The sequence below is a fragment of the Drosophila novamexicana genome, unplaced genomic scaffold (assembly GCF_003285875.2).
Source record: "Drosophila novamexicana strain 15010-1031.04,08,12 unplaced genomic scaffold, DnovRS2.1 tig00001340-arrow-arrow-pilon, whole genome shotgun sequence".
Classification (NCBI taxonomy): domain Eukaryota; kingdom Metazoa; phylum Arthropoda; class Insecta; order Diptera; family Drosophilidae; genus Drosophila; species Drosophila novamexicana.
In genome coordinates, this window is record NW_020824850.1 from 222,938 (window position 1) to 246,833 (window position 23,896).

The window sequence follows — 23,896 nt, forward strand, 5'->3', positions numbered from 1 at the left end:
ATAATTAATAATAAAAATTATAAATAATTCCAAAAAATATATTTAAAAAAAAAAGTCGGAAGCGGTTCAATTTTTGAACAGCTCCAAAAAAAAAAACACGCTCGCTCTCTTTAAAATCATTCAACATTCTCGATTGATCATCAACAACACCAATTAAAACAATCACAACAACAACAACAAGAACCAGTCTCCTTGTGCTAGTCGCTATCAGCATTTTCTTATAACATCCAAACAAGCAAAAACAATTAACAACATGAATGCGCAATCCAAAGGATATCGCACTGGCGAAGGTAAGATCAACAAAACAAACCCTAACCAACAATATGCTAAGCAACTGGCGTGCCTTTACTAACACTAGCCTAAACAAATTGTCCTTAAATGCTTTTACTAAAATGTTAAGTTAACAGGCCTTTAATAAAGCCGTCTTACAACCTAAAGTATATAAATATATATTAATTGCGTGCTTTTTCTGTTAACATGAGGTGGCAAGCTATTAAAACAACTCATATTAAAGAAATGTAAGCAGATCTTTTGTTAAACATGTAACAGGGCTTAACTTAAGCATGTTAAAAGCGCACTGTTATTTACATCATTAAATCATGTAAAGAGCCAGTAGCAGAACATGTTAAGTAACTGTTGCTTGTTTTCTAGCCTGGCGAAAGGCATTTGCATATTAACATTAACAGCGCACTGTTATTTACATATTCAAATCATGTAAATAGAGTAACAGAATATGTTAATTGTAGTTTTTTCTAGCCTCGCAAAAGGCAACTAAAGTGTCCCATTAACTGTAAAGTTTTACCTTGGCCACTTCTGATCAATTAATGTGCCTGATCAGCTTTAATGCCAAGTCTAATTCATGTTCTTTTTCCCATTCGTTACGTCTTGCAGAAATCTATGATAACTTGCAGTGCTTCGACATGACTGCCATACGGAACTTGAACATACCTACAACTTTTCCGACCATTGGAACCTTTACGCTGGACTCCACCACGTTGGGTCTGCAGCCGCAATCGCATGTACCGCCAGCTGCGGCCGTGCAATTGGCCATGGCCCAGCCGCCGCAGCAGCAAAGCATGCATCATCATCAGCAGCAGCAGCAACATATGCAACAGCAGCAGCAACATCATCATCAGCAGCAGCAGCAACATCATCAGCATCAACAGCAGCAGCAGCAACAACAACAACAGCAGCAGCAGCAACAGCAGCAGCAGCAACATCCCAGCATTGGCATGTTTGATGCAAATGAGGTGAACGATATCATCCAAACTCCGCCACAAATTGGCGTCTTTCAGTCCAACAGCGTGCTGAACAACGGCGCCGGCAGCTCATCGTCCATTTTCGGCTCGCAGTCGAGCAATTCCTCGGCCACAGCATCCGGTGCCAACGATCCGAATCAAACCACGCGCGAAACTGGCATCATTGAGAAGCTACTGGTGGGTCTTAAACCGAACAGTAATATCTGTTAATTATACATTCCGCAAGAAAAAAAAACAACTCTAATCATGCATTTTTTTCTCTTTTGGGCAGCATTCGTATGGCTTTATTCAGTGCTGCGAGCGACAGGCGCGTCTTTTCTTTCATTTCTCGCAGTTTAGCGGCAATATTGATCATCTGAAAATTGGGGATCCCGTCGAGTTTGAGATGACCTATGACCGGCGCACCGGCAAACCAATTGCTAGTCAAGTCTCGAAAATAGCGCCCGAGGTTGTGCTCTCCGAGGAGCGTGTCACCGGCACTGTGACCACCGAGCTGCGCACGGATAGTGCCAACAATGTGCTCAGCTCCAGTGAGACAACCGGTCGCATTAGCTATGAGAATCGCGGCGAATGCTTCTTTTTACCCTATACCAAAGACGATGTCGAGGGCAATGTCAATTTGCGTGCTGGCGACAAGGTCAGCTTTCAGATCGCTACGAACCAAAGGTGCGATAGAAAATATACTCTATAATTTATATAATTATATCTGTTATACTCAATTATTGTCCGCTTGCAGAGGCAACCTGGGCGCCTGCCATATACGCCTGGAGAATCCGGCCCAGCCTGTTAAGTATCGCGGCGTTGTCTGCTCGATGAAGGAATCTTTTGGTTTTATTGAACGCGCCGATGTGGTTAAAGAGATTTTCTTTCACTTCTCCGAGGCCGAGGGCAATGTTGAGCTGCGACCCGGCGACGATGTCGAGTTTACCATACAAACGCGGAGTGTAAGTAGAGCTGATAGATACCATCCAGTACTTCATATCACACTAACAATAGCAGTCCGCCTCTGTGCCTCCGCAGGGCCGGGAGTTTGCCTGCAACATAACGCGTTTGCCGCCCGGATCGGTCATCTTCGAGGATGTCGATAGCACCATTTACAAGGGCCAAGTGCTCAAGTCGCTCGATCGCAACAATGCGGTGCGTCAGAACAATGATCCGCTGCCGGGACGCATACGTTACCGGGCACCCGACTACTCCGAGGTGGAGGTGCCATTTGGCGATAAGGACCAGAAGGGTGATTTTACTTTACGGCACGGCGATTGGGTGCAATTCCTATTGGCCACCGATCGGCGGGATCAGCTGCAGCGTGCCACCTCCATAGCTCTGCTGGACGAGACATTCAAGGTGTCCGGCGAGAAGCGTGAACAGGGCACAATTGCCTCACTGAAGGAGGGCTTTGGATTCTTGCGCTGCGTGGAGCGTCAAGTGCGTTTGTTTTTCCACTTTACGGAGGTGCTCGATACGGTTAGTTAGCCCATACAATTTTGTGGTATTTTCTATAATAATCTCCCTTTTATTCCTCCCCGCAGAGCCGTGAAATCGATGTCAATGATGAGGTGGAGTTTACTGTCATTCAGGAGCCCGGCTTGGCCTATAACAACTCGCGTCTGCAGGCCATACGCATTAAACACTTGCCGCCCAATACTGTGCAATTTGAAACTCTAATGGCCAACAACATTGAGGGTGAGCTTGAATACATCCAAAGAATTCTTAATACTTATCTTGATAATCGATTGTTGCAGGCACCGTGACACGCGAGGCGCCCAAGAGTCCCATTAAATCTCAGGATCGCTTCGAGGGTGGCGTCATCACCTACGAGCATGGCGATGTTAAAAAGACTATTATGTATTTTCTTAAAGACTGCGAAAAACCACCAAGGGTTGGCGAGCGCGTGCGCTTCGATATTTACATGGTGGGTTACAGTTGCAAGCAATAAAAGTTATATGTGTAGCTATCAGCGAGGCAGACAAGCAGAGAGACGGACAGGCAGACAGGCAGACACACAAGAAGACAGGCAGACAGGAGAAGACAGACAGACAGGAAGACAGACAGGCAAACACATGGACAGAAAAGTGGCAGACAGACAAGGAGACTGATCTGTCTGTCTGTCTATTTGATCCGAAATTGAAATATATCTGCAAAAGAATTTAACTTTCGGCAGTCTGAAGACAGTGCCCTATTCTTAATAAAATCTAATTTTGTAACCCGCTTCCCTTTTCGCAGGTTAAACGTAACAAGGAATTTATAGCTGTCAATGTGCAGCAAGTATCGCTGCAACAGCAACAGGCGCAGCAACAACAACAACAACTTTTAAGCCAGCAAACAGCTGCTCAACAACAACAACAACCACAACTACAACCAGTTGCCAATCTAAATCAGAACGATCAAGTGTTGATCTCGAATGGCATCGGCACGAATGCCAGCTCCATGCAGAATGGTTATATAATGCACGGCAGCCCTGGCGGCGGCAGCAGCAGCAACAGCAGCGTGGGCAGCAATGCCACCACTCAGCAGATTTCAACGCCCCACATCGAGGACTTTAAGCTGGAGAATAATAATCATGCGAATGCTGAGGCCGCTGGCGGGCAGTTGTATCGTGGATTTATAGCCGTCATCAAGGAGAATTTTGGCTTCATCGAGACGCTGTCGCACGATGAGGAGGTATTCTTTCACTTTAGCAACTATCAGGGCAATCCCAATTGGCTTGAGCTGGGTCAGGAGGTCGAGTATACTTTGGCCCCCAACGGCAACACCTCCGTTTCGGGCAATTGCTTGCCCGCTGAGAATGTGCGCACTTTGCCAAAGAACTCAATACCGCAGCCGGCGGTGCTGGAGACGGTGCACAATGGCGTTGTGGCGCGTCCGTTGCGTTGCATCAATCCGGACCAGCAGGAATATGCTGGCCTAATTGAGATACTCGATGAGCAGCGCACCACAATCATTTCACAGCATGAATTCGGCATCACCAGCTTGGTGAATAAGCGCGATCTATTGCAGAAAGGCGATCTGGTTAGCTTTCGCATCGATGAGAGCGGCCGGGCGGCCGAGGTGAATGCGGTGCGGCAAAAGAAACGTGCAACTGTCGACTCCATCAAGGGTCAATTTGGTTTTCTCAATTTCGAGGTCGAAGACGGCAAGAAGCTATTCTTTCACATGTCCGAGGTACAGGGCAATACGGTGGCTCTGCATCCTGGCGATACCGTCGAGTTCTCCGTGGTTACCAATCAGGTGGGCAGCAGCTTAGAGTTCTATTTTTTTAAACTATAATCTTACATGTTATTTAATTACTCTTCGCAGCGCAATGGCAAATCTTCGGCTTGCAATGTTTTAAAAATAAACGATCGTCCCGATCGTCTGATCTCGCGCCTTAAGCTCAATGGCGATGACGGTGTGCCGCGTTTGATATTGATACGCGCACCCAAGGGGCCGCAGGGCAAGGGCTTCTCTATACTCGCGCGCCATCCACGCATTCCAGGTGCGTTAACACACAAATTAACTAATTAAAACGTGTATTAATATATATATTCTCGTTGCTTACAGGCGCCATTATGGAGTAATTCCAAATCAGATATTTGATGCAAATTAAAGACAATGCACACACAAACACACACACACACATGCAACCATATATATCTATATATATATATATATATATTCTTGTACGCTACAACATAAACAAGGCTTACCATACACAAAGATGGCACAGGAACTGCAAATATAAATTAACAACAATTACGCAACTACAGAACTACATTGTGAACTTGTCTCTTAACAACCATATTATCAATGAATACAAACAAGCATACATTTATTAAGTATATTAACTTAGAAGCAAAACACTATTTGAAACGATAATAATAATTGATAGCAAAACATATGGCATACCACATACATATATATGTATAATTATGATGAATACTAAACGGCAACTCCAAAACAATTTCTACGTGTCTGATATATATATATATATATAAAACGAAAGAAAAAAAAAACAAGAAAATATTACAAAAAAAAAAAAAAAACTAAAACTAACGAAATTTTACGTAAACTTACGCATTAACCATTAAACCAGGGCCCTAAACTCCTAATTGTAATCAAATGCAGTCTGTATTCTTTTTCTGTTATATTGAAGTTGTGCGCTGCTTAAAACTGAAATTCAAGTGTCTGAGAGATGAAACCAAATTGTGTGTATACGTATACTATTTTTCAACTAGTTTTGCTTTAATTTAATTTTAGCATATATAAAATGAAATCTATAACATATTAAGAGATACAAAAAAAAAAAAACAAAGTAAACAATTATTGTATAATGGCAACGAAATCCTTGCATATGTGCATTAGACAAACAAATAACAAAAAGATAAACAAACAAAAACACTATATGCCATAGATGCGTAGATAGTTATTTCTTTTCTCTACTTATATATGCTCTATTCTCTAACTCTATTCTAATAATTCTCGCAAACTGTTCTTTCTTAGCTTCTTTGAAGTCTTTACTGTTAAACTGGCAAATATATATATTTATTACGATGATTGTATACAACAAATGGAAAATGAAAGCATGAAGTATTTATAGCAAACAAAGTCTTAATTTCGTTTGTAACATTTCAACACCAAAACACTCTATCGAGTATCGAGTATAGATATATATTATCTGTGTATGTTGTTGTTTCACGAATTTTTTTGCTGCATTCAAAGGGTTGCATTAACTTATACAAAATCCATACATACATACATACATACATGCATATACATCTTACATATACAAAACATATTTATTATTTATAAAAAAAAAAAACCCAAAACAAAACAAAAACAACATTTAGAAATCGAACTTTGTAACTAACACAAAAAAAAAAAGCAAGAAAATAATATTAATTATTAAAAACAAAAAGCAAACATAACTAAAAGTCTTGTGTGAAGATGTAGAAGAAGAGCAAATGTAATTTGCTGCGCCAAATCTGTTGAAACCATTTAATGAAAGATAACAAAAATTAATTTTTAAAAATGTATTTTTAAATATTAAAGTATATATATATAGTAAAACAAAATATAAAAACATAAAAAAAAAAATACAAAGAGATCGTGTCGGAAACAAAGAGCAAATATTGTGAAACAAAATTATGAATTTCAATTACTAAAACAAAAAAAAAAACAAAAAAACGAAAACCATTTAACAAGCTAACAACAAATTTGGGATCAGTACGTCCTACTATAGCCATGTTATACATATATACAACTACAACAACAACAAACACTAAGCAACACAACAAAATGAACAAGCAAGTTTAAAATAGTAACTTAAAATATGTATAACGCTATAATATATATATATTATATATATGTATATATATATACATATATATATCGTCTGATATGCCGCAATAGGTTAACTGCAGGCGTTTAGAGATTTATGCAATGCAATGAAATGAACAGCACAGACACAAAACAGAACAGCAACTAATCCTTATTTATAAAATATAAAACATAAAAAAATCGTAAAACATACACAACAAAAAAATGCAACAAAAAAAAACAAATACATATGTGCTTGAATACGAAAGAAAAAAAAAACAAAAAAAAAAAAATTTAAAAAAAAACGCAAACTATATAAGTCAAATAATAAAAAAATAAATACATATTTCAATAAAGGTAAAGAAAATTGTGTTTAACTGGGAAATCAGAATAGAATAATAGAAAATTAGTTAAGTAAATAAGGGAAAATTAGATAAGCTGCAGAGAAACTTTTGGAAAAGACGAACTTTCGAGCGCAGCTAAAAGTTGGTTAAAAAAGCGAGCAACGCCGGGTAATTTCCTTAAGTAAGCTTGAAAACTCTTAGTTAAGAAAACAAAAAACAAGATCTTTTGTTTTGTTTTTGGTTTCTTTTTGTTTTTTTTTTTGTTTTTTATATATATATATATATTTATTTATAAGAATAATTTAAATCTGCTTAAGATTTCCGGGTTACATGACATGACTATGGTATGGTATCGCATTTTGACGCTCCTTAAAACTCGATTTGCATTTTTTTTTATTGACTTTTGACTCCTATTTGTTTTTTATTTATTTTTTTTTTCGCTATGCTATTTTCTTGATTTGAATTTTTGTTTTAACGCTGATGTTCTCTTAAAATTCAAATATTTCATAAATAGTATTTTGTTTATACGTTTCGCTTGAGGTTATGTAATTTTTTTTTTTTTAATTATATGTTACTTAGAAGTTTACGCTTGCATTGATTTGTTTATAGTGAATATTGCATTGATTTTCGATTTGTTTGTTTTTTTTTTCTTCTATGCCTTTGCTTTCGTTTACGCATGATTATATCGCCTATATATATATATATATATATATATATATATCGTAATATCGCTTAGTTTTGGTAGATATACTAAATGTCAAAAGATTGCGTGTAGGTTTGAGAACTTTTTTGACGAATTAAAAAACCGATTAATTGCATTATACAATAAAATATATATATATATATATATATATCTATAAATTCTGTAAAAATGATTTATCCGTAATACAAACTTGGGTATTCCTTGATTTTCTCTCTCTTATTTTATTTTATTTTTGAAAAAGAATTTCTGCACCGGTATTTTAATTGCATAAACTTACAAATATACTATTACAAAAAACATTGAGTTTTGTATAAAAAATCGAGGTAAACTTTGATAGTGCATCGGATTTGCTTTGGTGTTTTTTTTTATTTTTTGTATTTGGTAATATTGCTAAAACGGTTAAGAAAACTCAGGGCCAAGTCACTGAATTGGCATCAAAGGCATTTTATAATAATGTCTATAATGTGTGCGGCATGAATTTGTGGAACGATTTCTGTGTATTTACTCATGATTGCCGATGCACCACGTAAAATTGTTTGCCTTTGCGCTCTGGGGCGCTATGAGCCTGTGCGTGTGCGTGTGTGTGTGTTGGGGTGTTAATGGTTCTTCTCTTTTGTTTGGTAAGAGAGCATAATATAAATTTTTAGTTCATTCGGGGTGGGCAATTATTTGTTACGTTAAGTATATTTCTCTTGCGCTTTTTGATTTTAATTCGCTGTTTTTTTTCTTTTTTTTTTTGGTTTTCTTAATAGGAAGTAAATACGTCTTAATATACGTGTTTATATAGCTATATATTTGATATAAATGGGCTGTGCTTAATTTGTTTGCTTTAAATAGTGTGAGAATTTGACGATGTTTCAAATATATATATTTATTTTTTTTTTTATTATTAAATATTTTCTTTAAAGAGAACGAACGAATTTTTTACGCCTAATTGCTTGTGCTGGCTACGCCAAAAATGGGTGTGCGTGTGTGTGTGTATGTGAGTGTGTTTATTGGGCTGCTAACTTAGCGTTAATCTAGATGAGGTGTGTGTGTGTGTGTGTGGGTGGAGAGGAAGGGAGGGGGGCGTGGTGCTCTTAAAGCGAGTTGGAGAAAGTCATATATATATATAGATATATATAAATATTTATATAGATTGAGAGAGAGAGAGAGAGAGAGCTTCAAATTATGCTTATGATTTATCAGCTGCCTTTTGCTTTGTTCTGGGATCATATCATCATCATCATCATCATCTTCTTCATCATAATCAGCAAGGCGACAGTTGCTATCGCTGCTCCTCCGGGCGGGCATCACACTGTGTTTTAGGGGCGGGCGGGGGCGTGGCTCCCTAGACGCTATTCTTGGAGACAAACTCACGCAATATATCGCCAGCCATTTCGATGTTGTTGCGCGAGATGCCCAGCGCCGTGATGGCATTCTCCTTGGAGTAGCCGGCGTTCATCAGGCGCGCTATATACTCCAGATTGATATTCTCGTAGGGCACAGTGCCGGCACAGTCTTTTTGATTGATCGTCACGTTCGCATAGAGCAACGGCTGTTGGGCAGCTGGCGTTGGCTGCTTCAGCGTCATCTTCTTGCCATTGGCCAGCGCAGCGGCTGCCGCCAGAGCCGCCGCACTGGTCGTTGTGGTGCACAGTTGCGTATAGTGCGAACTGGCCGCATCCTGGACTCCACTGCAGCCACTGCTGCTGCTGCTGTTGCCGCTGCTGCTGCTGTTGTTGGCGGGCAGCGTGCCGCGCGCCTCCAGCGGACGTGTGTCGATGACGCCGCTGATGGTCTCCGCCGGTCCCACCTCGACCATCATCTCGTCCAGCAGCGACAGCACCGGCGACGTGGTGCTGCTCGCAATGCGCTGCTGTCGCATCAAATCCTCCGCCAAGGTGTCCACGCTGCTGCTCACGTGCGGCGGTATGGGCGGCGCCGTTGTCAGTGGCGGCACATTGTCCAGGCTGCACTGGATGTTGTCGATGCTCTTGCTGCTCGAGGGTATCGCGCTGTTTGGCTTGACGGGCGTCTCCATGCCGGGTGATTTGCGCGGCGGCAGCGGCGGTGCCACAGCAGCAGCTCCTCCTCCTCCTCCACCAGCTGCTGCTGCTGCTGCTGTTGCGCTGGAGCTGGCGCCATCCTGCAGATTCTGTAGTATGGCATAGGAGCTAATGGAGGCCGTGTCGCCGGCCGAGCCGCTGTCCGTTTTGCTGGGCAACTTCTGGCCATAGGTCGAGTTGATCACACTGGAGCCAATCAACGGTGCGCTCATCCGATTTGTTGTCTTCTGCGTGTTGGAGCTGCTGCTGCTGTTGTTGTTGCTGCTGCCGCTGCCATTGCTGATGACTGTGGCGGCAGGCGGCGCCGAGGGCTGCGGCTGCTGCTGGTTGCAGTTGGTTGTGGAGGAGGAGCCGCCGCTGATGCTGCTGCTGCAGCTGCTGCTGCCGCTGGGCAGGCTGAGAGCTGGCGTGCCGCCGGCATAAAGATCATTTTGCACTGCCATCAGGCTGGGCGTGGTGCTGCGTCTGCCCAGGCGCGGCGAGGTGTGCGGACTATGCTTCTCCACGGAGGACTGTGACGCAGCCGAGGTGCTGAGCGCGTGCAACGACGAGGTGGCTATATTGAAGTCGCCCATATCCTGCAGGATGTGGAGTATCTGGTCAGTTGAGATCAGGGCTTGTGGTTTGATAGCTTTTTTTTTTTTGTTGGGATTTGGTTAAGAAGGCGCATGCCCCTAGAGCAACAAGGCGGCAAGTCAAAAGTTTTGCTGGACATGCACAACAACAAGGATCAAAGAAAGGAGCAAGAACAACAACAACGCAACAACATAACTGTAGACAAGAAAATATAAACATAAAACTATTCCACAAAAAAATATAAACAAATATAAAAAATTATTAACGTAGCAGCACGCCAAAAACAATTAAAACCAATATTTATACACATATATATTATATTTTTTTTTTTGCTGTTCAGTTTTTCTTGTTCATTTTAGAATTAGGCATATTTAAAAACTTATTAAGGAAATCAAAAGTTTAAATTTAACACTAAGAACTTTATGCACTTGCATGTATATATATATAAAATATATATATATATATATATATTTAAATTGCATTGTATTACAATTAAAACATAAATAATTATTAATTATTAATTGAAATAAACTAAGTCGATGTATGCTGAGGCCTATGTTAAGGAAACGAGCTGAGCCGAAAGACTTAAATAATGATTGATAAAAACGAAAGCACACACACACGCACACACACACACACACACACACACACACACACATACACAATGTTTTTAAATGTTAATTTGTTTTTTGCTAATACTTGAAATGTTTTACATAAATTCTGGCCTAGGCTTGTGACAGTTTAGGGCTAGCTAACTACAATAATAAAATAATAATTATAATAATAATTATGTTAATGTTGATTATACATACAATATGCAATTGGCCGCGACCATTGTTTTAGCCTTTGTTTTTTTTTAAATATTATTATTAATAAATTACAGTCTTAGAAAACACAAATACATATATCTATATATCATATATATATATATATATAAATAAACTCTAAATGAAAACCGAATTGCAAAACTAAAACAAACACAAAAAGTTATAAATCATGAACTAAACATATCTTTGGAAGTATCAAATCATAAACTAAAAAAAAATACCATACGTTTTATGTTTTCATATGTAGGGGAGAGGGGGTACGGGTTTCGAATACAGGGTATTTTTTGTTTTTTGCTTGTGGTACAATAATAAAGATGACACTAATAACTAGGTATTTACAACAGTTTAAAAGGGGGTAATACAAATATTTATATAATTTTCTGCTTTTTTTTTTGCGCTTAATGATAGTCGAGTTTTGAGAATTGCTGCATATACTACGCGCAACTGATGATAATAACACAAACTATTCAAATGAATCATAAACAAAGGCGAGCGAGCGAATGAATGAAAGAAGAAGGGAAAGAAGCAATCAACAAAACGAAACAAAACAACGAAACAGAGTGCACAGACAAAACTGATAGAAGCGAGCGTGGTTGATAATAAAAACAACAGAAAAAAAAACGAGCCGCTGATGAGTAACTTCCGCTCAGCGCGCATGAATACATACATACATACATAAATAAATAAATACATACAACAAGCATATGCATTATATATATACATACATATTAAACACTACTCTACAATTGGATTTGTTGCTCGTCGTCTTGTGTGCGCACTGCTGTTAGTTGCAATGAAAATTGTAGCTAATAATTTAAATCAAAATCGCTAAACATTAAACTTAATATAGAGTAGAACGTCTATCTATATATCTATATATATATAAATGTATATATAAACGAACCAAACTTGATATATATATATATATGTAAACGTAATAAGATTATATGTATATATGTATAAGAGAGAGGCAGCACAGGCGGGCGGCGCGGGGCAGGCGTCAAAAGGCTTTATTTTGATAAGCGCTGCACTAAACTATACCTCTGTATCGTCATCGTCCTGCTGCAGTTGTCGTCCATTCGTTGCATTCCGATTGTGCTGCTTGCGCGGATCGAAGGCATCCACAACGATCTGTTCGGTGCCCTTGATCTCCGCACGACAAAACGGGCAGCCCTGCAGCATAAAGCGTATTAGAATTAAGTTTTTTATAATTCATTTTGCACACTCCGCTTACCTGTCCCTCCGAGTCCACCTGCCAGGCGGTGAGACAGGGCGTGCACAGCAAATGACCGCAGGGCTCGATGCGTATATCCTTATCGTTCTCGGCGCAGATTTTGCATAGCTGAAAGGTGCTGCCTGCAATTGCGTGAAAAGAGAGTATTTAAGTTTCGTTAAGGGGCAACGTTCAAAGGCAAACTTACCCATTTCACAGTACAGCTCGTATTGCTCTTGTGTGACCGTTATGTGATCCTCGGTTGGACTTTGCACGGCAGACGACAGATCCGGATTGTAGGCCTGGCCATCGGGATATAAGTAAAAGCCCTCGCTAAAGGCAGAGAGAAAACAGTAACAATTAATTACAATAAACTACAAATTAAGCAGGAAATAGAAGCAGTTAAAAAATACAATTAATAGCTATAATAAATACGAGCAAGTTTAAAAGTTAACATGGATGCGGCACACGGACGTGCACGCGATGCAGGCTTAAAGCGCAGCGCATGCAGCATAGCTAAAAGCTCACTAATACAAGTGCATGCAGTTACCAATGCAGAAGCACATTTAACTTTAAGCAGCATTTTAGCGGAATATCATGGTCCTTACCGATGCCCATCGAGCAGCGCCTGGCACAGCGATTTGTTTTGCGGTATTGTTTGCAATATTTCGCCATCTGCCGTCACGTAGCCAATGGCCCATTGGCCGAGGCGTGTGCAGGATAAACGAAACACATAGCTGCCTGCCTTGTGTATGTAGCGCTGCAGGCGCGCCTTCACCTCATCGTAGGTGAGAAAGGCCACATAGCCGGGATGGGTGACGGCCAGGATTTGCCAGTTGCGTAGCAATGTGACCCACGGCTGAAATAGACGCGTGAATACATCGAATTCAAAATTCGATATATAATCATTGCACGTCAGATCTATGGTCGTTTTCAGGGCCATCGCCTCCAGCCCTGACGATATCGGATGCACCTTATTCAGCTCCTGACGGAATATCTTCCAAGGCACCAATGTACTACAAAAAATAACAGTATTTATCACTGGATGTTGGTTGGGATTAAAGAGTGTTTGCGTTACCTGTTGCCAAAGTTACTCTTCCAGAAATCGGCTGCATCCGCCTTGGTGATTCGAAACTGATCGCCCGCAAAGACACCGTTGGGAAAGATAGCTTTCAGCTCGCTGAGCATGTGAGAGAAGACCAAACTAAGTTTGGTCAAGTTGCGGCGATAATGTGAGTTCTCGTCAAACATTTTCTCCTTGCCCTCCTTGAACAATTTGATGGCCTGTTTGCATTTACGCATTAGATTATTGATGAAGACATTGAAGTGCTCGTTGGCGTGCAGCAGATGCATTTGATCCTCGTTTTTGGAATATATTAAACGCAAACGCTGATACGTGTCGGGCAGTATGTCCAATATGAAGGGTGGACTGTTTTTTAAATTCATTTTCGGCTGTTGACACAATTTGACCACCTTGTCCATCAGTTTCCACGTTTTCTCCAGCGTCTTCTTGTCCGTCGACAGGCGCTGTGAGACGCATGCCTCTGAGATGGCTCCATGTAATTTGGAAAAGATTGAAGGAAAAATTTTTGGTTGTGATTGTATGCGACTGGTGCGACTCGTCGCCATCTTTTCTCTCAACACTGCTGCGCTGCTGCTGCTGTTGTTGTTGTTGTTGTCGTTGTTGTTGGTGTGGCTGTTGGTTTGGGGAGTAAAGTTGTAGGTTTCACTCTTCACACACACACGCACATGCACACACATACACTCACTGCGCTGCGTTACAGCGACAACATGAATTTTCAGCTGCCCAAACAGCCAGCGCACCCGCAATTATCAAACGTTCACTTTGCCTTTGCTACTGGGCATCCGCATTTGCACAATTTGCGCGTTTCGTAGTTAGTTATAGACGATTTTTTTTCCCACACAATTCTCCGACTTTTTCAATGAGTGTGGCTGTGTGCGTACATGTGTGTGCCCGTGTGTGTGTGAGTAGCGATGTTAAACAGAACTATCGATGATTACGCTAATATCGATAAGCGTGTACAGCCACTCTGCTGGCAGTGCTGCAAAATCTGTGTGCAGCGCAAATTGGTGTTGCCAGTGTTGCCCCACAGAATTGCAGACTGTAGTGCGTGAGCTGTTACTTTTCAAAAATACGATAACGGGCTGTGCATATATTTGTACCAAAAATTAGCATAACATTGGTAAAAACTAGAAACGGAGAAAATCAGCAAATAACGGTGCATGCTAGTGGCTCATCAAAACAAAATTGGCATTTCATGGCATTTTCACAAGTGCAATTCACAACAACCACTTTTGATTTTGCCATTTTGCCATATAATTTCCGCTTTTACTGCACGGCTCGCACTATCATCACTTTTATATAATACTCGGGCTGTTTCTATGTGCAGCAGGCCTGTGGAAGCCTGTGATTAGAGCGTAGAAAACTCGCACGACCTGCAGAACAGGTGCGTGGCCGTTGTTATTGCCATGCTGCTGCGTTTGCTTCTATCTTTTTTATTATTACATTTTGTTGTTGTTGTTGTTGTTTTTAATATGCATTGGCAGTGCAGCTACAATTTTCACTTTCCATTTTTATTGGCAGGCACAGCCAAAACCAAAACCACGACGACGACGACGGCGACATCAAATCTTGGTTATGGCCAAAAAGAAATTGCAATGCTGCCAAAGGTTTTTACCAGCGTTAGACGCCAGGCTTTCTTTTAATTAATTTTTAAAGTGGTGGTCCGCAGCATTAGTTCTGGGCGGCCGTGGCTGCTGTGTCACGGCTGTCAAATGCATTTTGCCGCTTACATGTCTGGTTGCCCAAAAACTAACTGTAAACATTCACTTACTGACCTCTTTTTTGCCGTTAAGCAGCGAAGTCGGCGGCGGCAGCGGCAGCGGCGGCGGCGGCGGCGGAGGCGGTGGCTGCCGGCTGCACCGCTGCAACACTCAATTTTCTTTATGCACGCGACTCTCCGGCAAAGCTCATGTGCGAGCTTCAGTATCTATTTGTGTACATGTATGTGTGTGTATGTGTGCGTGCGTGTGTGTGTGTGTGTGTGACCCTTATTCGCAACGCCACTCAGGCGTAAAATTTATGGCTTAAAAGTCGACAAGTCTATAAACACAGCTTCCAGCTAGCAACGTCTGCGGCTCTGAGCATCGGCATCGACTCCAACTTCAAACTGCGCGGCTGCGCACTTTCTACGGCGACGAACCGAACAACCCCTCCCACCGCCCGTCCGACCGACCGCCCACCAGATCTTGCCTATGCTATGTGTGTGTTATAATTTCAAATGCGGTTCGCCTTTTTGGTTGCATTTTGCAGCCACTTTTGGCAAATTAAATTTGTACGCAAAACCGATTAGGTTGCAGACAACATGACCAAGTTGTTATTTTAAATACCGACAACTCCATTTAATCAATGGCTAAGCGCAACCAAAACCGACGCTACCAAAGAGCCACACTCTGCCGGCAGCGAAGACGTCGCATTGGCGCACAGTGTGACCAGCTGGCAGCAAAAAGCACACAATTGCCGGTCATGTGAAAACTTCCTGTTTAACATTGTTGTATGTTTAAAGTTTTTTAAATTAATGTAAATTAAATTAACTGTCTACATTTGTACTGTAATTAAATAAAAATAAAATTATTTTAATAAAACGCCACTTATAATATGCACAAAATATATGAATTCAACACAGAACTCAATTTGAATTTATAATTATAAGTACTTTAATTATCAATAAGCTGTTTAAATAATCAATAAATATTACCTTTGTAATTAATAACACCCTTTAACCAATAAAGGCGAAAAATGTATTTTTGTAAATATCTACCATATTTCATGCTCCCCACTGTGCGGCGCCCGACTAACGCCAGCTGCGCAGCTGCTGCGCTGCGACTGCCTTTCACTCATATAAATGGCATTGCAAATTCGAGTGTGAGTGTCATTCAAACCTTTCTCTCGTGTCGTTCGGTACGGCGCAACAACTTTTTGTCGCCAACTAAATTGGAGCTGGAAGCTGCAATCGTCTCCCAGTTGAACCCGCAACAAAAGGCGGCAGCAGCAACAACAATCAAACCCTATAATTTTTATGAATGCGTAAAAAGTAAAGCGCGCGTTTCGTGTGTGTGTCTCTGTGTGTGTGAGAGAGCATAAGTGCGCATGTGTGTGTGTGTGCATGTTCATTCATTGAAAACGCAGCAGCAACAAAAACAACAGCAATAAGTAATGCAGCCGCTGTAACGTCAACGTCAACGTCAACGTCGACGACAGCAGCGCGCGCAACAGCATCCACACATACATACATATACAAGCACATTCACAGCGATCACTTCGCATGCGAAACTCAACGAGCGCGCATCAAAATCAAATTCAAACGGTTACGGTTTACGGGAATAGAAAAGAGTAACGAACTAACGCCAAAGCACTGAAAAGAACTCGAGTACCCGCCCCAAAAGACTATGAAAAGATATTTTGTGTGCATACAATAATAATAAAAAAAGAAAAGCAAAGAGAATAAAGCCAGGCACCAGGCAGAAGGCAACCGCAGAACGAGCGAACGAACGACTGACTGAACAAACGGTAACTGTGGTAAACTTCAAAAGGCACAGTCGTAATTGAAATCGAATTAAAGCAACGTGCAAAAAAACAAAAAAAAAGCAACTTAAAGGCAGGGCGATAAAAAAGAAATTATGCTACATTGTGCGAGAGGTCAAACCGAGACGAGCTACCAGATTATCTAGAGCTTTTGCGTAATTGCGGCGTAAGAAAAATAAAAAGAAAAAAAACCGCAAAGCGTCGCTTAATGTTTAATAGGCAGCGAATTTAACTCATAAAAGGGCACAGGCGCTAAATCCAAATGAGCCAAACGCTAACCACAAGACGTGATAACCGTTAATTTGAGAGCTTTGGCCGCAACGCCAGCGTCGACGTCGACGCCAGCTAGAGCTTGAGCCTCTGCCACAGCTGGGGCAGCCTGCAGCAGTTCTCTTGCACAGGCGTCGCTTGGAGCTACTGTAAAAACTTTCTTTAACGCAACGCAATCCAAGTCGTGTCGTGATCTTTGCACGCCGTCGCATAGCTAGTGTTGAACTTGAGAAGCAGCAGCTACAGCAGCGGCAGCAACAAAAGCAACAACAATAGCAACTGCTTCTATTTCAATTGTTAACGAGCGAAAGCGTCGTAGTCACGCACACACACACACACATATACACACACGTTCAGTTATCTTCGTCTAGCCTAGGCCAGGAAAGTGCAGTCGACAGTGAAAATGATGTGCCCGTTCCAGAGCCGCTTTGGGCTAAAGTTCCAGCGCCAGCTGTTTGGCGCACTGCTGACATGCATGTTAACGGCAACGCTCACCAATGGTAAGTCATATTGGTGTAATACAGTAAAAGCTCGCAAATTGCAAAGCTTTCAATTTAACTGTAAATTGCCAAAAACAAAAGATGCCAAATGCGGAAAAGGAGTTTTTAAGAGCGAAAAAAACTGTAAAAAAAAAAAAACAAAAAAAGCTTAAAATAAATGGCAAAGCTGGCATAACAATATTTTAATTTAATTGTTAATACCATGCGTCAGTTTTAAAGCCTTTTGCATGTATTTATCTTTATATATTATATTTCAAAATGTATTGCTTTTATGCCATAAGGCCTTTATATTTATAACAAAATTTAGTTTGAGGACGTGTGCACAGTTCCACTTTGAGTTAGTTTCAATTTGCGAGCGTTCACTGTACACTAAAAGCTAACTAACCGTAGGGGCCGGTGCGGGGGGCCAATTGTTGCTGTAGAAAGGCCAACAATGTGTCTTCAGCGGCAGCAATTAATATCTAAGGTACGAGTACAAAGTGAATGTAAAACTGACACACATCACAGAGTCGCTCCCTCCCCCCTCCCCCCGCGCACCTTTGGCCCGTGTGGCATGTGCCCATGACCGTATCCCCCTCAGCCGCCCCCCTCAAGCAAACACACAACGTAAAAGCAAAGAGCTAGCAAACAGGCTCGTAAATTTGCCCGTCGTGCACAATTTGTCCAACATTCAAATAAATTCATTAAACTTGCTCTCGTGCACCGCACACACATACACACACACACACTCGCACACACACACACACAGAGCGAAGAGTTGAACCCGGGGCTGGTTGGGCTTACCGTGGTTAGAAAATTGTAAAGTGCAGCAAATAATTACGATTTGATTGGCTCATGAGGTCATCGCATAAAGCGTTTGACCCGTGTCAACAAGTCGCTGCCGGCAATTTGCTTCTTGTTCGACACGATCGTCATTCAATTGAAATCAAAATTCTTTCAGTGCAAAGATCATGACATCGCTTCCATTTATCATCAATTTAAGAGCATGACTAAGTCTGCAGTTGAAATATGAGCACAAGAGTTCAGTTGTCTACCATTGTAGGCATACATATAGTTCTCTATATATAAATATGCTAACTTTAATTGAAATGGGGAAAGCCTAATGTCCTTATAATTAGAACATCATGTCAAATTTATCGCGCAAGTTCATGTTAATTTGGCTTAGTTTAGACAATAGCACCTAAGACCCGGAAAATATTAGTAAAAAATATGAAATATATCTAAATAATATTAGTAAAAAATATGAAATATATCTAAATAATAAAATCAAAATATTATCACAATTTAAATAATATCTATGAGACGCTCGTACTTGTAAGATAGAGAAACTTGATTTAAATAAGTGCAGAGAAACTTAATGCTTTAAATTTTTATATAAAGATATTGAATAATGGGGGAACTTGATTCAAGCAAGATAAAATATTTTATATTAAAATTATCTATATATTAATATATGGGATTCTCGTACTTATAACTTAGATAAACTTGATTTAAGTAAGTCCAAAATAACATATTGTATTTTGAACTTATCTAAGTAAACTTCCAGTACGACAAATTCTTAAAGGAAGTTAATTGAAAGTTGAAAACGCAAATTTCGCTCCACTGTCAATTTCTCCTGTGCTTTATATGAAAATTTGTTTAGGTTTTAGTACAACCTACAACTTTTCTTGGGCTTAAAATAAGATTTTCATGCTGGCATCAATTATTTTGTACTTATAAATGTTTTAAGAGATTAAGAGATTCCTATATTTCTACTTGATTTAGGATGGGCTGCGCTACGACTCATAATTAAAATTTTGGGTATATCTTCATCAAAAATGAAATACGTCAAACGTGGCCCACAAACTTCTATCTACGTGATTCGTTTAATACACTTAAAAAAAAAGAAGATAATCTTTCCTAAATATTGGACAAATGCCAGAAAAACAAAAGCTTTCATATTTAAAAAATAACTTTAAATATATGTTTGGCTAGCTCGAAGTTCGTATTTCAAAAATGGAAAGGTCGTCAAATTTTGAAAAATATTTAAATTATACTAAAATATAGAAGGAATTTTGCTGAGTGTATATGAAAACAACTTGAAGCATTTCGCTTTTTGGACACTGATTTTTCTTGTTTCGCTTTTCATTTAGGAAAAAGTAGTTTAAGTAGGATGCTTACCCCTCCATTTCGTGATGTTCCGCCTGCTAGATAAAGGCGATCTCTAGAAGTTGTTCTCGCACACAATTCACTTGCATTTTGATGGTTTGTACCACTGTGCATCATGATATGTGGGGGCAGCAGCGACAACATGCTATACATGTCTGTGGGCTGTGTCCCGGCCTAAGCCTGCCCAGCATTGAGAGCTGCTGCTGCTGCTGCTGTTGTTTTTGTTGTTGTTTGCCACTTTTGAAAATTATACGTTATGCGATTTTGTTGTTGTTGTTGTTGTTGTTGCAATTGATGGCATCCGATAGCAGGAGCCGTGTCAGCGCTGCGGCTGCACTTGGAATGTGGCACATGGGCGAGAGACAACGCGCCGAGCTGGATGAACCGATGCGGCCCGGCACTTTGGTCTGATGTCTGTATTAATTTCTAACGCCGCTTAATTTTCTCTACTTGTGCTGGGAATGCGACGAGTGCGTCTGGATTAAGTCTTGGCATGCCTGCTTGCTTGCTTGTTTTTTTTTTTATTATTATTATTATTTATCTTTTCGTTTTCTTAACGGAGCTGCTACAAATTGAAATAATGAACGTGGGTTCAATTATCTCGGGCAAACAATCTGCAGCGCTGCTAATAGATTTTCTACTCGGCCCGGCTGCGTCTACGCTTTCTTTGCAAACAAACCCAACACAGCACATCCAAGACAGATGTGGACAGATATTTTCGGCCGCTGCCGCAGGCAATTAGCGTGAAAATTTCACTTGCAGTTTTAGCCTCTAGATCTCTGGACTGGGGATTAGCGAGCGCAATTATAGATGGAGGTCATCTGATATAGTCTCAGCATATGTATTAAATGCCGTGTGCATGAGTGGGTTGTCCGACGTTGGCTCTGATCGCAGCCAACTCAAGAGTCTGTCTACTAACTCCCAAGCTAAACTCGGAATATGGGAATTAGTCAGCGAAACTAATCGTTGGGGCGGTAGACAATGGAGATGGACTCGTGTCACGACTCGGGAAAAACTCTTTCAAGCAATATGCAAAGAAAGCTATACGATTTTAAGTTAATTCTAATTCCCAACTTAAGCTCAGAAATATGGGAATTAGTCAACGGATTTAATGAGGAGCTGCCAATTGAGATGGACTCGTGTCACGACTTAGCGAAAACTATTTTAAACGATATCTATAGAAAGTTTTTTTTTTAAGTGTTTTCCTTCTAAAACCCAAGCTAAGCTCGTAATATGGGAATTCTGCCAATTGAGATGGACTCGTGTTACGACTTGGCGAAAACTATTCAAAACACTTTGTGAAAGAAGCTCAAAGCTCAGCAGATTCTAAATCCTACCACGCACGACATACACGACGCTTTACTTGGCCGAATGTTTTTTCTTAAATTCTTACCAGGTTTCCATCCAGTTTCCGCCAGTTAGAGTGAATGTTCCTCCTGAATGTTTCCACCCATTTTCCATAATTGTAACATTTGAAAGAAGCAGCTCCTGTTGTCAGAGAAGGCTACTCTCTAGGCAAGTGCAATCTTCTAGCTAAGATTCTCTGGAAAAGTTGCAGATAAATTACAGAAAACATTTGAAAATAAATATTCTTATCACATACCGTTCTCGCCTTACGATTATTTATTTATTTTTCGTGCCTAAGCAGCGCGTGCGTGACACGACACGACACGCGGCCAGCTCGATGGGCGAGCAGAGGCCTAAAATCTGAAACGGGCAACTGCGCAAAATGCTTTGTCCACTCGCAGCTAATCCGACATTTGTATGCCCAGCGGCGACTCTTCCGCATGTCGCAGCCTCTCTCTCTCCCTCTCCCTCTCGCTCACTCACTCATTTTCTCTCTCGCTCTCTCCCTCTCCCTTGCAGGCGCCGTTACAGACTCGCCCATTAAGTTCATTAAATTGCCCACGCAGGCGCCTGTGATACGCTATCGGAACGCGGATGCTGCGCCGGATTCGCTGCTGATCAACTATCGGCAGGATGCACAGCCGGAGCTGTCCGCCACGCTGATGCAGGCGCCGGGCGCAGCGGCCGCCGCACTGGAGAATCTGCTGCAGGAGGAGGCGGATCAGCAGCAGCAGCTGAGCATGGGCCGCCAGCATAGGGCCAGCGCAACGAGCAGCTCCAATGCCAACAACAACAACAACAACTGCCCGCGCTCCTGTCCGCCCAGCTTGACGGTGGGCGCGGAGCCCGTCTGCGGCAGCGACGGCCTCATCTATGCCAATCTGTGCGAGCTGCGCAAGAAGACCTGCACCCGCAATGGCGTCTCCCTGATCAAGGATGTGCGCGACGGCTGTGAGCGTTCCAAGGGCTCCGACTGTAAGCATCGCTGCAGCACCGAGAAGGATCCCGTTTGCGGCACCGATGGACGCACCTATCTGAATCGCTGCATGCTGCGTGTCCAGTCGTGCCGCGTCGGTCTCGCCGCCGTCAAGCTGTCGCATGTGGGTCCCTGCAGCAATACGAGTGCCCAGCGCGAATCCTGTCCCGTCGACTGCAACAGCGCGCCAAAGGATGGACCCATCTGTGCCTCCGACGGCAATGTGTACAACTCCACCTGCGAGATGAAGCTGCACACCTGCGGCCAGGGCGTCGTCAAGACCAGTCGCAAGCACTGCCAATCGACGCGCATGTGCCGCGAGTCCTGTTGGCGCGTGGCCAGACCCACCTGCGGCTCCGATGGCCGTCTCTATGCCAGTCCCTGCAAGATGCGCTCCACCAACTGTGGCAAGCACGTGTTCGAGGTGCCGCTCTCCTTCTGCATGCCACAGGAACGACACGGCAGCCAGTCGGCGGAAACCTGCCCCACGGAATGTCCTAAATCCGATGCGGATGCAACATCGCAGTACGTGTGCGGCAGCGATGGCAACATCTATTCATCCCTCTGCGAGCTCAAAATGCTCAACTGCGGGTAAGTGGCCACTGTAAATCCGACAAAGAGCTTTAAGGCACATTAAAGCATTATTTCAATGCATTCTGAAGAAAAGCTTTGTGTTTAAGCAAAGCTTTAAAGCAGATTTAAGCTTTAAACTTCGAGTTTTTAGGTGCCCTATTTTTTGATTATCATTGCAAAACTGCAAAACGAGCTTTTAAGCACATTAAAGCTTCATGTAATTTAAAGTTTAAACAAAGCTTTGTGTTCAGTTGCTTACCCGAAAAGCTTTAAAGCATGTGAAAGCTTTAAACATGGAGCTTTACCCCATCACATTTTTGATTATCACTTTTAAACTTTATCTGTGCAGACCCCAGCGCAAGTCCATCCAGAAGATGAGCATGGACAAGTGCAAGAATCGTTTGACTCGCTGCAAGCAGCTGCCGCCGTGCAAGGACTTTAACAATCTCTTTGGCTCCATCTTCAGCTCGAAACGCAACGACAAGTTGTGCGGCACAGACGCCAAGACGTATAACAACGAGTGTGAACTGGCTCATGCCACCTGCCTGTAAGTGCCAGAGTCCAGAGTCCTTTCCCTGTAAAATTGATTTGTATTCCTTTCGTAGACGCGGCGTCAATCTGGCGCATATTGGACCCTGCACGGATCTGAATACGCCCGCCAAGGACTGCGGCGATGCGTGCACGCGTTCGGATCTCGAACAGCAGCCGGTGTGCGGCTCCGATGGCAACACGTTCGCCTCCATGTGCGAGTTCAAGCGACGCACCTGCAATCTGCGCGTGGTGCCTGTCTCACTGAAGAACTGCGCCCTGACCGCCGACTGTGAGTCCGACTGCGATGCACAGCCGCCAAATTTCGTGTGCGGCTCGGACAACAAGTTCTACAAGTCCGAATGCCATATGCGCAAGGAGAACTGTGGCAAGCATGTGTTTGTCGTGCCGCTGAAGCGCTGCCTGGCCGCCTTCCAGTTCAAGGGCTGTGCCCGCATCTGTCCCAGGGAGTTCGAGCCGGTCTGCGGCAGCGACAATAAAACATATTTGAACGACTGCTTCCTGGACATTGAGAATTGTCGCACCAATAGCACGGTGGGTGTGCATCACTATGGCGCCTGTGGACGCCCCGAGGCGCCCTCAACCAATTTCCTTTACTAGGGGCGTCATTTACAATTTTACATGGCATTTAATATTTTTAGGCTACAGTCTATTGCGTATTG

General features: G+C 42.1%; 3 protein-coding genes across 5 annotated transcripts; 2 read left to right on the forward strand and 1 right to left on the reverse strand.

The window, feature by feature from the left end:
- LOC115767152 (cold shock domain-containing protein E1) lies at nt 1-6,028 on the forward strand. Of its 2 annotated transcripts, none has more exons than XM_030711324.1 (10): nt 1-290; nt 892-1,436; nt 1,531-1,925; nt 1,996-2,203; nt 2,259-2,723; nt 2,789-2,942; nt 3,002-3,171; nt 3,483-4,487; nt 4,557-4,734; nt 4,800-6,028. In XM_030711324.1, the coding sequence occupies exons 1-10, from the start codon at nt 254-256 to the stop codon at nt 4,814-4,816; spliced, it is 3,174 nt and encodes a 1,057-aa protein (XP_030567184.1). In that variant the 5' UTR covers nt 1-253; the 3' UTR covers nt 4,817-6,028. The 2 variants fall into 2 exon arrangements, with proteins under 2 accessions (XP_030567184.1, XP_030567185.1); XM_030711325.1 differs by having other exon boundaries at nt 2,280-2,723.
- Nucleotides 6,029-7,863: 1,835 nt separating this feature from the next.
- LOC115767144 (E3 ubiquitin-protein ligase CBL-B) lies at nt 7,864-14,247 on the reverse strand. 2 transcript variants are annotated; one of them, XM_030711313.1, is made up of 7 exons: nt 14,029-14,247; nt 13,344-13,961; nt 12,874-13,281; nt 12,474-12,598; nt 12,287-12,408; nt 12,094-12,225; nt 7,864-10,227 (listed from the first exon to the last, which is right to left on the reverse strand). In XM_030711313.1, the coding sequence occupies exons 2-7, from the start codon at nt 13,892-13,894 to the stop codon at nt 8,932-8,934; spliced, it is 2,634 nt and encodes an 877-aa protein (XP_030567173.1). In that variant the 5' UTR covers nt 13,895-13,961; nt 14,029-14,247; the 3' UTR covers nt 7,864-8,931. The 2 variants fall into 2 exon arrangements, with proteins under 2 accessions (XP_030567173.1, XP_030567172.1); XM_030711312.1 differs by having other exon boundaries at nt 13,344-14,247.
- Nucleotides 14,248-16,505: 2,258 nt separating this feature from the next.
- LOC115767165 (serine protease inhibitor dipetalogastin) lies at nt 16,506-23,856 on the forward strand. The gene is made up of 4 exons (XM_030711348.1): nt 16,506-17,641; nt 21,656-22,703; nt 23,035-23,232; nt 23,291-23,856. Exons 1-4 carry the CDS (start codon nt 17,545-17,547, stop codon nt 23,832-23,834), a joined length of 1,887 nt encoding a protein of 628 aa, XP_030567208.1. The 5' UTR covers nt 16,506-17,544; the 3' UTR covers nt 23,835-23,856.
- Nucleotides 23,857-23,896: the final 40 nt, after the last annotated feature.

Excerpts from the sequence above, each read along its gene's own strand:
- LOC115767165 (XM_030711348.1), top strand. The coding sequence starts at position 17,545 with ATGATGTGCCCGTTCCAGAGCCGCTTTGGGCTAAAGTTCCAGCGCCAG. Across the intron at positions 17,642-21,655 it reads AACGGCAACGCTCACCAATG|GCGCCGTTACAGACTCGCCC; the intron begins GTAAGTCATATT and ends TCTCCCTTGCAG. Across the intron at positions 23,233-23,290 it reads CTGGCTCATGCCACCTGCCT|ACGCGGCGTCAATCTGGCGC; the intron begins GTAAGTGCCAGA and ends TTCCTTTCGTAG.
- LOC115767144 (XM_030711312.1), bottom strand. The coding sequence starts at position 14,026 with ATGTGTGTGCATGTGCGTGTGTGTGTGAAGAGTGAAACCTACAACTTT. Across the intron at positions 13,282-13,343 it reads AAGAGTAACTTTGGCAACAG|TACATTGGTGCCTTGGAAGA; the intron begins GTAACGCAAACA and ends TATTTTTTGTAG. Across the intron at positions 10,228-12,093 it reads AGGACGATGACGATACAGAG|GATATGGGCGACTTCAATAT; the intron begins GTATAGTTTAGT and ends CACATCCTGCAG.
- LOC115767152 (XM_030711324.1), top strand. The coding sequence starts at position 254 with ATGAATGCGCAATCCAAAGGATATCGCACTGGCGAAG. Across the intron at positions 291-891 it reads AGGATATCGCACTGGCGAAG|AAATCTATGATAACTTGCAG; the intron begins GTAAGATCAACA and ends TACGTCTTGCAG. Across the intron at positions 2,724-2,788 it reads TTACGGAGGTGCTCGATACG|AGCCGTGAAATCGATGTCAA; the intron begins GTTAGTTAGCCC and ends TCCTCCCCGCAG.